At 48.5% G+C, this 14,207-nt stretch overlaps 1 protein-coding gene across 3 annotated transcripts; it reads left to right on the plus strand.

Annotated features, from left to right (window-relative positions):
• The first annotated feature begins 590 nt into the window (after positions 1-590).
• KIAA1191 (KIAA1191 ortholog) lies at positions 591-14,207 on the plus strand. 3 transcript variants are annotated; one of them, XM_048860077.2, is made up of 8 exons: positions 591-762; positions 1,816-1,896; positions 4,604-4,794; positions 6,683-6,809; positions 8,339-8,463; positions 10,746-10,852; positions 11,273-11,421; positions 12,226-14,207. In XM_048860077.2, the coding sequence occupies exons 2-8, from the start codon at positions 1,869-1,871 to the stop codon at positions 12,432-12,434; spliced, it is 936 nt and encodes a 311-aa protein (XP_048716034.1). In that variant the 5' UTR covers positions 591-762; positions 1,816-1,868; the 3' UTR covers positions 12,435-14,207. The 3 variants fall into 3 exon arrangements, with proteins under 3 accessions (XP_048716034.1, XP_048716036.1, XP_048716035.1); XM_048860079.2 differs by lacking the exon at positions 591-762 and having other exon boundaries at positions 1,810-1,896; positions 4,535-4,794; XM_048860078.2 differs by lacking the exon at positions 591-762 and having other exon boundaries at positions 1,816-1,915.

Consider the following 14,207-nt stretch of genomic DNA (forward strand, 5'->3'; position numbering starts at 1 on the left):
CTGCTTCCTGCGCGCCTTGGGGCCGCTTCTGCGGCAGCGTTTGCGGCAGGGGATGGGGGCGGAGACGGAGCGCGGGTCTGACACGTGCTGGGTCACGCGTGGGCGGCTCCCACGTTCCCAAGCGGCGCGGCCGTAGGGAGGCCCCAAAGCTCTTCCTTCCCCTCGCTCCGCGGTTCTTAGCCTTCTGCCAGCGGCAGCCCGCGAAACCCATTCCCGGGGGGGGGCGCGGAACCCTTTGGAAAGCGGAGCCGCCGTCTGCAGGCCCCCAGGGCTGCCCGGAGCGGAGCGGAGCGCTAGGCTCCCGTCCATCGCGCGTGGGACCACGCACGGGCGGCGGGCCCTTAGCCCGGGCACTGCAGGGCATTAGAGCGAGGGGCGGGCTCAGGCGGCCCGGGGCGGGCTCAGGCGGAGTCTGCTGCTGCGGAGCCCGCAAGAAACGTGCGTGGGCCACGCAGCGCAAGCCCTTCGGCCACAGGGCGGAGAACTACAATTCCCGGCGTGCCTCACGGCGGCCCGCGGCCTCCATCTTGCAACCTGCGTCACCGAAGTATCGCGGGACCGTAGCCCTCTATATGCTCCGCCCCCTCCCCCCATCGCGGTCGTTGCTGCGCTGGGGCGAAGGGGGAGGCTCGGTCGGGCCCGCGCCATGGAGCCTGCGAGCCGCCCTGCCCCGCGCCCCGCCGCGGGCGGCCTCCGCCTCCTCCGGCTGCAGTGCGGGCCGCGGCCCCGGCGGGCCTGTTAGCGGCGGGCGTGGGGGCCCAGGTACTGGGGGCTGTGGGGGCCGCGGGAGGGAGGGAGCTGTGGGGCCGGCCGGGGAGGGGGCCCGGCGGGAGGGAGGGCGGGGAGGCTGTGGGGGCCGCGGGCGGGGCGGGGAGGGAGCTGTGGGGCCGGCCGGGGGGGGCCCGGCGGGAGGGAGGGCGGGGAGGCTGTGGGGGCCGCGGGCGGGGAGGCTGTGGGGGCCGCGGGCGGGGCGGGGAGGGAGCTGTGGGGCCGGCCGGGGGGGGCCCGGCGGGAGGGGGGGCCGCGGGCGGGGCGGGGAGGGAGCTGTGGGGCCGGCCGGGGGGGGCCCGGCGGGAGGGAGGGCGGGGAGGCTGTGGGGGCCGCGGGCGGGGCGGGGAGGGAGCTGTGGGGCCGGCCGGGGAGGGGGCCGGCGGGAGGGGGGGCCGCGGGCGGGGAGGCTGTGGGGGCCGCGGGCGGGGCGGGGAGGGAGCTGTGGGGCCGGCCGGGGGGGGCCCGGCGGGAGGGGGGGCCGCGGGCGGGGCGGGGAGGGAGCTGTGGGGCTGGCTGGGGAGGGGGCCTGGCGGGAAGGAGGGAGCCCGGGGGCTGTGGGCAGGGAGGGAGGGGTTGCCGGGGGGCCGGCGGGAGGGGGGCCGCGGGTGAGCCCGCCCGCGCAGACCCGGGGTCTCTGGGCCCCAGCCTGTCACGCGTGGGCCGCGGCCAGGCCCGTCTGCTCTGCACCCTGCTCCCCGGGGGCCGCGGCTGAGTTGCCCCGGGGGGTGCGGCCCGCTTTGGCCCCGCACGGGGCCGCCTTGTGTCCGGCGGGAGCTGTGGGGCGGTGGCGCTGCTGGCGGGCGCGGCCTCTCGGCTTTCCGGGCAGGCGGGTGGCCGTGGGCGCAGGGCGGGTCACACGCCTCCCCCAGGGGGGTTGCGGCCTGGCTGGAATACTCCAGACGAGACCCGTTGTCATCCTGCAGCCCCCCAATCCAGCCTTCCCGTGGGCACTTCGAGTTCGTGTTTCATAAGATGGTCTTGGGTCATATTTACTGTAGCCTTGGTGCCTTTTGCAGATAAAAACATTCTCTGTTGGTTTATCAGGTAACGGGAATCGGTTCTGGGTTTCCATATAGAGGAACATCTGGATTACAGTCATGGCTTCAAGACAACCAGATATTCCTGGTAAAACTACTTCTTTCCGGTAAATTTTAGTCTAGTCACCTACGTGATGGTTAGTTGTGAGAAGACATGGGTTTTATGTAGGCTCTCTAGTCTGGATCAGGTGTATAGCCTGGTTAGGGTATTTGGTGTCCAGTTGAGGCTAGTGTATCAGTGCTCCTCCCAGTGAATTATTTCTATTGTGTCAGGGCCTCACGATGCCAGGTGCTGTACAAATACCTCTGAAAGACCTTAGGGTCTAAACCAGTGGTTTTCAGCCTATTTACTGTTGTGGGCTGCATATGCAGCTCTCTGTGTTATGTGGGCCAAATCCACACAATATGTATGCTACCAGTATGGCCCTGAGGATGTCACTTGGGCCGCAGCTGTGGGTTGAGAACCACTGATTTAAACTATTCTGGTTAGTGATTGCCTCAGTCATGACACTACTGATAGTCACTTGACTGTTTTTGTCAGAGTTGGCTGCTGTTAATATGACATGACAATTCATTAGCAAAGTCTAGAGAATTTGTCATACTCCTGCGATGCAGAAGAGGGTATGAAAGATGAAGTGGGGAGGTGTTAGGAGTGATGTCCTCCCTAGTATGTGCCTTTTGTGCTCTCCAAGCTGGGATATCTAGGTCTGGTGCAGCCTCTCTCTCACCCCACAGCTGCTGGAACTTATATTCAGTGCTTTCCATGGACCCTGCCAGTGGCCCTATCCCTTAAAGCCATCCAGAGACTGATGTTAATGTTCCTTCCCCACCCCACCACTGTTTAATCAGGGAAGATTTGTGAGTAGATTTGTGGAGACCTGACAGTGTTGCATGTTTTCGCTTCACCTGAGGGTCTGAAAATAGCAGCTTGATTGTTTGGCACTAATTTATGGGAATACCTGATCACATAAATAGATCTTGTAAGAACGCATGCTACTTGCAAGCTCTTTTTTGGTAGAATAACATTCCAAAATATGTAAATAAAATCAGATCCTGAACTTCAGCAGTGCTGTTGGATTGCACAAATAAACTCCTAACTGTATGCATCTGATGAAGTGGATTTTAGCCCACAAAAGCTTATGATCAAATAAATTTGTTAGTCTATAAGGTGCCACAAGGACTCCTCATTGTTTTTGCTGATACAGACTAACACGGCTACCACTCGGAAACCTCTCACTTTAGAACCATTATTGGTTTAGCCACATACAAAGTTGTCAGTCTTAATCTCTCAACTCCTGGATTGTTTAGAAAATTGAGCTGCTTTTTTACCCAAATCAGACTTCGTGCTCCTGTTCAATGGCAGTCTTACCACATAGATTTTCTTTAGTCATTGGTGAACTTTGCGTTTTAGCCCACAATATATGTTACTGCTTAACAGATTGCTATGTAGGGTGATGTAGCTTGAAGTACTGCTGTTAACTGTGACTGACAGATGCGAAGCAGTAGTTATGGGTAACTTACTTTGTGATTAAAGTGTCACATCAAATCTGATAGTTTGGAGTGAGGCTAGTAAAACCAAAAACAGCTCCTAGAATTTTGCAAAGGCTGCATAATTCTGACTAGAGTGTTGTCACGGAGTCCCCGGGCGATGTTCTGGAACTGCTCCCTACAAAGCCAGTCAGGACTCTGAGGAAGTCTCCTTTCTGGGAGCAGATTGTCTGCAGGACACACAGCTCACACAGCTCCCACCTTCCTGGGTCTGACCTCGGAGCATTCAGCATCCTCTGCCCCTCCCTGTGCTTCTCACAGCGAGTCCGCCCAGGCGGGGCTCCTGGGGAAGCCAGAGGGTCCTGCCCCCCAACGCCGCAGTCAGACATGACTCTCAGCCAGCCAGTAAAACAGAAGGTTTATTAGATGACAGGAACATGGTCTAACACAGAGCTTGTAGGTGAAGAGAACAGGACCCCTCAGCTGGGTCCATTTTGGGGGGCAGTGAGCCAGACAACCCCATCTGCACTTCACTCCATGTCCTCAGCCAGCCCCAAACTAAAAGTCTCTCCAGCCCCTCCTCCTCTGGGCTTTGTGGGCCAGGAGGTCACCGGATTCCTTTGTTCTCCAACCCTTTAGCTCTCACCTTGCAGGGGGGGAAGGGCCAGGCCATCAGTTGCCAGGAAACAGGGTATCGGCCATTCTGGCCATTCTCTGTGTCCAGACCCCTGCCCACACCTGCCCCCTAGGGCTCTGCAACGATCATACACCCTCATCCCACCCCCTAGAGACTTAAGAACAGCCTAGGGGAAACTGAGGCACCCCCACACTATTCAGAGGAAACATTAAGAACAGTCCCGCTTCGTCACGAGTGTCTTATAGAGGAGTATTGCAGCTTATGTCTCCTCAGTCTTGCAAGCACAGACACTTCTCCAACAAGTTCTAAAAATAGGGTTGTTTTTTTCCCACGTAGAAACCTGTTCTTCCAAAATAGTGAAACTTGTACTAAGGATGAACTGCTTTAGCAACCACATCAAAATATCCCCAAGGTAACTGCCCATTAAAAGCCCCTTTTTAGACCACAGACTTTACCGGTCGTTTGGGTAGCTGCTTAAGACAAACTTCATAACAGGTGCTTCCAGCACCAGTCTCATTTTGGTAGTGGGTTTTACTGTTGTGAGCTGTACCATGTCTCTGAAAAGTTAATAGATTCTTAAAGAATCAGTGTTTTTAACCAGTACAGAGATAATCCCGTTTGATATGTCCAAGATGCATCCCACTGTGAAAGCTGCCATCTTTGTTCTTAGCTATTGAGCATGGCTCTGGAGGGCTTCTAGGAAAGATGTCCTTGCCTATTGGAATGCATCGTCGGGCATTCAGTTATGATGATGCCCTGGAGGATCCAGCACCGATGACTCCTCCCCCTTCAGATATGTGCTCCAATGTCCTGTGGAAACAGCCAGTCATCCCAGAGCGCAAGTACCAGGAGCTTTCAAAGGTATGCACTCTAGAATGGGTGAGGAGATGGCAGGGAGGTGTCTGCTAGATTCTAATTGGATGAAAACCAGGAACTCTTCTGGATTAAGCAAGTGACTACTACTTTAAGGTGACCTGCAGAGGTGGATCAAAACTGGGAGTGTTTTGATCAAGGACAACTTCCTGACACTTTGCCATTAGAAATGTAGTTCTTGTGCAGCTTGTGAGTCTGACTGGAGGAGTGGTTAAATATCACAAGAGAGAGAGCTCTCCAACTGAGAAGGAGGGACCTTTGGTCAGAGTGCTACGATAAATCTTGGCCAACACTGACTTCACACTAAGGACTAACACAGACCTTCTTTCTCTAAAACGTCAACTTCAACAAGCCTCCTCCTTAAACTCAATACATGTATTATCTTCTGAAACCTCCAGCAAAGCCAGAGCTGACATTCCTGCCCCCCCCGCCCACACCTCTCCTTTTCTTTGTGTGCTGGTAGGGAAATAACTTTTCAGGCTTTCTTTCATCAGAAAGAAACAAAGGCATAACTCCAATTGCTTACATTTTTTAAAGGCATCCTGCAAACTCTGAAGAGTATGAGTATGTCCCCTAAAAGAAAAGGAGTACTTGTGGCACCTTAGAGACTAACCAATTTATTTGAGCATAAGCTTTCGTGAGCTACAGCTCACTTCATCGGTTTGAAGTGAGCTGTAGCTCACGAAAGCTTATGCTCAAATAAATTGGTTAGTCTCTAAGGTGCCACAAGTACTCCTTTTCTTTTTGCGAATACAGACTAACATGGCTGTTACTCTGAAACCTGTCAGCATGTCCTCTGTGATTCTGTCCACTTAAGCAAATGCATAGTGTCTGGTGACCATAGAATGAATATGCTCCAAGAACTTGTCTAAATGAGAAACTTGTGTGGGTGTTAAGATGTAAATTTAAACTGATACAGTTAAATCAGTGCAAATGGCATGTGTCTGCTCTTTGCGTATAAGAGCAGCTTATTTGGTTAACTAGCTCCATTAGGATCAGGTTTAATTAAACTGAAGCAAGTCACACTTATACTGAAATTCGTGTCCATGCAGTCATTTGAACTGGCTTAACTGTATCTGCTTAAACTGGTTTTTATTCTGCCAGTGGAACTTCCTTGTGAAGTTGTCTTAGGCTGGAGCATGGTGTGTAAAAATCAGTGCCCGGCACTGAAGACTATTACCCTCTGTTCAAGCTGCAGGAATTGTCTGTCACTTCAAAAGGTGCTTTCATTTTATAAAGTAACGAATTAGAATCCAGCAGACACAGTCCCCAGAGTCTAGTTAAGAATGGCAAAACTTTGGGTGTAAGCTACCTGACTAAGTTTAGAATGTCTTAAAACCAGTATAAAGTATTGGAGTAGGGCCTAGAGTAATAACATTAAAGTTTGAGCTCCATGACTTATAAGTGGGTCTGATCTCTCTAACTAGGATGTTGGCTAGCAACTTTAGTGCCATCTATCAAAGAATCTCCTTTCATGGAGAAAGACCTGCCACATGTTTTGGTCAGATTGGGCCCTGAGTGGAAAGAGAAGTGGTTGGTTCTAGTTTCGTCCCCAGTGACCTTTACCATTCAGACTAACAACTTGCTGGCTGTGAGCCCAGTGCTTTCCAAATCCATATGAGAATGAGTGCCTGTTGTCAATAGATAACAGGAATGTCCTATCATGAAGGACACGAAAATGTCCATTTCCTTAAGAACATTGAAGTGCCAATTATGATTAGTCTTAACTCTTAAGCAATGCAAGTTGACTTTTTTGCTTAACTAGTTATGTGTTGGTTAAAGCCCTGTTGTGATGAGAATTCAGGGAAGGGGTGTAATGCTCAAGAGGTAACTTTCTCCCCTTTGTCTTAAACTGTACCCCACTTCCTCTGCACAGGTTGAGGAAGGGGAGACTAGCATGTATCCACCTGTCATAACCCCCTCATCTTCCACTGAAAGTGTGAACAAGGTCCCAGTGGTGAAGGCCAAGGCCACTCATATCATCATGAATTCTCTCATTACAAGTAAGAACTCTGATGTATTTGTATTAGGCTACTTAATAGATATGGGAGTGGGGTATGTGCTGAGATCACATGCAAGTCTATGGTCCATTTGACCAGATTTCATGGCCTAATTCTTCAGCCAGCCTCAAAACCATATAGACCTAATTTGTGTAGGCTAAAACAATTTTTGTGCACTTGAGGGGGCCTCACAAGCTTTGTAGGTGCACTAATGGAAAAATGCAGGAAACTCTGCCCTAAATCAAGTGCTGGATGAATAAATCTGAAACTCTGTAAACTTTCTTTCTAGTGTTGGAACTGGGTTGGTGATGGAGGTGTGGAGAAATTGTTTTTTTCCAATTAATGTCTGCTGCAGTGTTTTATAGTCTTATTTTTGTTACAAGGATCATGAGAGCAGGTGCTGCCAGCTGTCACTTGTTTGCTTATTAGCTCATTCTGTTTAACCAGTAAGTGATCTTCAGTTGTACCAGAGCGAAGGGGAGGATTGACCCATCAAACTGATAAGTACTTAAGTATAACTCACTGGCTTCATGCATTCATGGTCAGCAGTGTGGCTGTCTTGAACATGAAGAGAACTTTGTGCTTTTAACAATGAGGCTTTAGAATGAGACTGGGTCTGTAGTGCAGCAAGATCTGTTCCATCCTTATGAGTAGATGCTAACCACTAGGGTGTAACTGTCACTGGATCTTACTTTATTGCTGTCTGGCTAGCTAAAGCTCAAATGTTAATATTCAAGCAGTACTTCCAGCCCTGTTGGGTTTGTCTTAGCACAGCGTTCTGGAAGTTCACAAAGAGCACGTTGTAGTTGTCTTTGAAGCTCTTTTATAGAAAGCTGGCAGACCTGAGCATCTTGCTAAAAGCAAGCCTTACAAAAACGTCAGCAGTGAGGAACCTAGTTCTAGCTGAAGTGTAGCTTCTGTACTGCTTTAATGATGGACTGGCATTCTGTAGGAAACTATCAGGTTCTCAAACAGTTCTTTCCATCACTTAAGACTTTACCAGTAGTTATAAATAAGAATTAAAACCTTCAAAAACCACTAACATTTTTGACAAACTTTTCTGAAAGACTGCTACATTAGCTGTTCAGAACACTTGAGTCTGAAGTAAAGAACTGGCAGCAATACTTGTGTATATGGAGTTTGGATGCATTGGGATTATTCTAAGTGGTTATCTTAACTGCCTGGGGTTTTAGAAATATTCTAATTCAGGAGCAACGCTAGCTTTCACCCTTCTGGCTGAGATGTGCTTGTGACAAGCCCCGTGATTTGGGAGCAGTCTTATTGCAGAGTTCCGAGTTGTTGTTCTGTTTATTTAGAACCCTAATGACTAACATGTCTTTCTGATCTGTTGAATTAGAAATTGTATCCCTCTAATGTGTTTGTCACATTCGATCTCTGCTGACTCATCACAATGCTAAATTATGGATCATGGAAACCCAGTTTCTCGTGCTGCCTCTGTGTTTCCCAGAACTGCATACAGACATCTGTGTTTTCCTCTGGTTTGTGTGAATGTCTCATCTCGTTCATTCTAGAGCAGACTCAGGAGAGCATTCAGCGCTTTGAACAGCAGGCAGGGCTAAGAGATGCTGGATACACTCCCCACAAGGGCCTCACGGCTGAGGAGACAAAGTACCACCGTGTAGCTGAGGCACTCCATGTAAGACATTTGTCTCGTCCTCTGCTTTGGCTTTCTTGTAGTTTGTGTGCTGCTTTACCTCTGCGGGACTCAAATAGCCCCTAGAATTCGGGAAGCGTTCATGGAACTGTGTTGGGGCTTACTCTCACTGTTCGTAGCTGTCTCTAGAACTCTGTATTGGTAACAATGGCCGGATTTTTCTATTTAAATAGCCCGTCTTGGCTTTGTTTCGTAAGTCATGCATTTCACTAGCATTGCAATGACTAGGGACAATCTGTGGTTTCCCCAAAATTTAACTCTCCAATTCTAGTCTTTAGTATGTAAATAGATGTAACTGTCTGTTTCAGTATCACTCAAATCACAATCAATTGTGAATCCTTCTTTTCGGTGCCGCGATCCACCCTGAAGATAAATTACCCTTTAAAATTGTAAATTTCTGTGGACCTGTCTGAGGCTGGACATGCCATCCTGCCATGGCACTGCATGTGTTCAAAGGGATGTTAATACTTCTTAAAATACATGAATAAAGCTTCAGGGTGGGAATACAACTATCACCAATTCTGGCTTTCCACGATAACTCAGTTCTGCTTCCTGCCTTTGTGCAGACTCCTCAGCTACCTCCATTTCTGTTGCTCTCCTGGGCTTGTAAGCGACAAGCTGTCTTCCAGCAGTAACTCAGGGCTGCTCCACTACCTGCCTCTCTCCTTCTGAAAACATGAGTTTTAGCTGCTCTAACTACTTTGTTGCTTGCTTCCCTGTCCCCTCCAGAAAAGAAGCCAGCAGGCTCCATTCCCCTAGGCAGCCTCTACTTTGTAAGGGAACAGATCATTGGTTTATTACATTACTGAGATGCTTGTTAATGTTGAAATGTGTAAAAGGTGAGCAGTTTCATCAGCTGAAGTGCATGATTTGCAGAACTCCTTCCTGCAGCAGTTCACTTTAGTAATCTTGAACTTCTCCTGTAATATTTTTCTTCAGATATCATGGGCAAATAGAGTAGAAAATACTCCCCTCCCCAATATAGGATTAGAGATGTCTGTAGTGACTGATAGTTCTCCTTCACAGTTACTAACCTGGAATGTCACACTCTGCCTCAGGGATGCAGAGGCTGGCAGATGAAACTTACGTAACTGTGTAGTCATTCTGGGCTGAATGCATTTCTGCTTCTCTTACAAAGCACTGAATTGACTCCTCTCCCGTAGTCTTGGCTTCAGTGTGTTTGACTGTTAGACTGAACTATCAAACTTCATTACACCAAAAGTCAAGAATGCAATAGATGTGAGTGCAGCTTTTCTCTGAGAAGTGACTCTTCAAAAACAAACCACTGTGATCTCATTTTCCACTTCCATATGAAGCCTGCTCAGCTTACAAATAAAGATATGTTTGCTGCCACGGCAATTAAACAACCTGGGAAATCCAATCAAACTGTCAGTCACCATTAATATTGTGGTGTATTCCAACTGTAGAATTGTCTGTTTTATACATGCCAGAATAGAACACAGGTAACTCTCTTAGATGTATTGACTCTACGGTGCTCATAAGAGTAAAGCAGTAGCAGTCTGTCTCCCTGTGGTATCCAAGGTGTCATAGAATCAGATGAGGGGAAAATTCCTGAGTCCCTCTTCAAACCATGACTGCCCTCAAAGATCGCTTTGTGCTGTCTGGAAGGACTTGAAATAATCTGGTTGGCGTGCACAGGGTCATTGACATGTCTCTTGTTTGTATAGGCAGGAAAGCATTTAGAATCCTAATGCTGACATGGCTTACAAATATTAAACCATGATAACCCATTTAGAGGTAGTAACTAGATGAGTTAAATGCGTGAGGCCACCTGGGTCTTGTGGCATCTAGCCATGACAGTGCTATTAGGATACAGATGTTAATAGTTCTCTGGATGAACTAGCTTCACTGCAGATTCAGACTACCTCTTCCTTGTAAATGCCAATCAAGATCCTAACAATGCACTAACAGAGGACAGTATGAATCCAAAGAGTGTATGACTTTGAACTGTTACCATTGGCTGCCTTTAGGCTGGAGTAGATAACTCAAGACCTTATTCCAGAAATGCTCTGGTAGCAAAACTATGACAGTCTGAAATGGGGAGCTCTTACTCTGCTGAATACACTTTAACAGGCACTCTTGCATGCAGACCTTGTAACACACTAAGCTATAACTCCTGTTATACTATTCCATCAATTAAAGGGGAAGTGGCATGCTCATGCTGAAACCGGCTATTCTTTACTCCTAACCCTCTTGTTGAAAGGTTTATATTGATTTTGTTTTCCTCTTGCCCTTTCTAACAGAAGTTAAAGATGCAAAGTGGAGAGATGGCCAAAGACGACAAACAGACATCTTCCACTCAATCCACTCCAAGCAGCACCCCCCACTCTTCTCCCAAACAGAAACACAGGTACACTCCCACACAGGGCAGTCCCTTGCCTCCCAGGAGGAGTTGGTTTCCTTCAGGCCACTTAAAATCAGAGTTGCAACAAATAACTTTCCTGGCCAGCACTGGAGAACTCAAATATCTTATTGAAGGGGTGGAGTTCAGAGCCTCCCTGGATTCTCTGTAGGAATATTCAGCTCTGAATGTTCAGACTGACTAGATTAGTATGAGAGCTTCTAGAACTCCTTGTGGGTGTAAATTCTTTCTACTGGGGGTGGGCAGACATGTACATGTCCATGGATATAGGGAAATGGCTTTCAAGCAAAAGGCCTATTCATGCTTGCTTTGGGAATGGTTGCTTCTGGTGGTCCCATGGTGAGAAAGACTAAACTCATGTTTCTCCTTCCAGTTGTTACATACTCCAAAATTATTCTTTTCCTCCAGGGGTTGGTTTAGTCAGGGATCCTCCAGTTCTATCACTGGCTCAGACTTGGTCCCCATGGATTCAGATGGTGGGGACAGAGACAGAATATCCTCTGAAAAATGGAGCCTTTTTGGACCCAGAGCTGTCCAGAAATCCACTAATGACCCAGGTATGTGCCCTCTAGGAGGAGAACCCTTCTCAAAAGCCGCCAGAGGTAGCGGGAGATGACAGTGCAAACACTTAATTCAGAGAGCGGGTCACAGGGATGACTTGTAACTGTGGACCAGTGTCGCCGTCGTCACTACCCCCAACTCTGACTATTCAGTGGAAACTAGCGCGAAGTGGCCATAAATAGACTTCCATACACACTCGGCTGTGTTATGTAATGGCCTCACAGCCTTTATTGGTAACTGCACCTTGTGTTGCCCACGTCTTGTCTCAGTGTCTCAAGCTAGAGCATCTTGTGGATGTGCCAGTGGAAACAGATGACTGGCAGGTGGCCACTGTTCTCTTTAGTAACAGTATTGACACTTCTGCAGCCTCTCCCTGATGGCAGGGGCTGCGCTTAAGAGCTGCGTGGAAGGTAGCCTGCCAAATATATGGCACCACGCCTGTCAGCAGCTAGTTTTGAAATTGTCATCTCTGCTTCTTACATACCAGGAAGAAGCTATCTATAGGTGTGACTGTCTGTGCTGCCCTCCCAGAGGTTTGGTACACTTCTGCATGGATCTGTGAGGAACATGCACTGTAGGGCACTAGCTACACTCCAGGGGAGCTGGGAGGGAGAACAAAGTGAAATGATTCTTCTGTGTGTGCCTTACATACATCAAGGCAAGACCTTAACCTTCAGTTTTAAGAGCAGCTTCCTTATGTTGCAGACCTTGATATGTGAATGTTCTGTAAAACCTGAGTGAACTGTTCAGTATTTGACTCTTTCCTGTTGCTTATCTGCTGTAACAACTTCTTCCCTCAGCGGCCTTTACCATCCAGTCCTATAAGGGTGCCCAGAAGCCATCCCCAATGGAGCTGATCCGTTCCCAGGCCACCAGGATGGCAGAGGACCCAGCTACCTTCAAACCACCCAAGATGGACATTCCTGTTATGGAGGGAAAGAAACAGTCGGCACGGTCCCATAACCTCAAACCCCGGGATATGAATGTGCTCACTCCCACGGGATTCTAGGAATATCGTTGCCTCCAAGGAAGGATGTTCTTGGTGTCTTCATAATGGATTAAAGGGTGGTTTTGGGGTATGCTTTCCCATCCCACTCTCCTGCACAGTTACCTTCGAAAGTCCATCTTTCTTCCACGTCAGAGCACCAATGAGACAGAAACAAGATCTGGAAAACAACTGTCACTGCTTCTGTAGTGCAGCCTGAGTCTCCTGGTTTTTTTAGAAAGTTTCTGTAATAGCACCAAGTCCATATAAACCGTCCTTTATCCGTTGCAGTCATATTTATCTCTACAGCAAGATTCCACTGGGAGATGTGCACTGCTCTAGAACCTGAAAATCCCCACCTTGTTGGGAGGCCTCTTCCTGAGCATCATGCTGTGCTGAGGGCTGTCCTGCCCAGCTATGTTCTAGGCTTCTACTTCTCCTCTGCTCAGTGCCCTAGTCAAGTCGCCAGAAGGACAACATGCTTCTCTCTAGGATCTAGACGACACCAGCAGCTGGTGGCCTTGTGCTAGAGACCAAACACCTCCAGCCAAGCCTGTCAAGAACTGGAGCATTCACTGAGGTTCTCTATCAAGATTCCCTTACATAACCGTCTAGCTCCCCTGCTTTGTAATGTCTGCTTATAGTCGTTCCACATCTAGTGTTTGTTTCTTTTTGGGTTTCTTTGTTTAAAGGGTAATTGATCCATGAACAGTGACCATTCTAAAGATCGGCCCTTAGTGTTAAATTCTGTTGTGCAGTTCTGTACTGGTGCTTGGTGGCAGCGGGGAAACTTTTACTTCTGCTGTCAAAGGGCTTCATTTTCCAGTGGGCCCAGAGAAGGAAATGACCAGAGCTAGTGTGGCTTGAACTAAACCCTTATCTTCTTCTCAGGTCTTTGCATGCTGGCGCCATTCTGCTGCTTTCAGTGGGGAGCACAAATGGAACTGCAGTTGATGTGGCACTTTCTCTCTAGGGCTTTGTTTTGGAGTTGTATCTTGTAAGAGGTAGGTGTGGAGGGGATGTAGCAGTTAGAGAAAGGGACGTGGACAGTCCCTCTTATGAAGGATCTTTATTTCTCAACATCAGATTCATGCTTGCAGGCATTGAGGGGGACTAAGGGAGAATTTAATCTTAAACATTCCTCCTGTGCTCTGGTAAGACTTAATATTTTTCTTAGCCTAGATTTATACACATTCATGGGGAACAGTCAACACGCACCTTCATGTCTCTTCCTCCACAGAAGTGGGGAAGAAACTTCTAAGCAGCCTCTAATTCACCAAGCAATGGAAGGAGGCTTAGTGTGAAATCTCCATACTTGCCCTGTGGCAAACTGGTCACTCCAGAGTCTTTAGATTCCTTGACAGGTACTGGCCTGAACTATCCTTTCCGTAGTGGTCACTGTAGCAGTCAGATGGCATGTAAGGCCCAGTCTTGTTGCAGCCAGTGTTAAAAGCCTCTTATAGTGAAATGTCTTTCCTTGGAGCTCCACAGAGAGGCTATGTCCTGACCACACTGCAGTGGTTAGCTCATGTCCCCCTCTTTGAAGAAACGTGGTTTGTAGCACAGCTTCATTTCAAACTTCCTCACTAATGGCAACACCTGTCACATGTGTTGCATTGATAGCACCAAGGACTCCTTCCCTAGTAATCAGTTGTCATTATGGATTGGAAGTGTGTGTGATCAGTGGTAATCGGACGACTTTGGCTTCCATTAATTTATTTGTGCAGTTTGTGCTTTTTTTTTTTTCTTTTAAATGTGCCTAACTGTTACATGAGAATAAAAGCCCTTGTGAATGGA

Source organism: Caretta caretta, chromosome 8 (assembly GCF_965140235.1).
Source record: "Caretta caretta isolate rCarCar2 chromosome 8, rCarCar1.hap1, whole genome shotgun sequence".
NCBI lineage: Eukaryota > Metazoa > Chordata > Testudines > Cheloniidae > Caretta > Caretta caretta.

Bases quoted from the DNA above. Each gene is read 5' to 3' on its own strand.
- KIAA1191 (XM_048860077.2), top strand. From the start codon at position 1,869: ATGGCTTCAAGACAACCAGATATTCCTG. The intron at 1,897-4,603 runs GTAAAACTACTT...CTTTGTTCTTAG, and splicing joins AAGACAACCAGATATTCCTG to CTATTGAGCATGGCTCTGGA. The intron at 10,853-11,272 runs GTACACTCCCAC...CTTTTCCTCCAG, and splicing joins TCTCCCAAACAGAAACACAG to GGGTTGGTTTAGTCAGGGAT.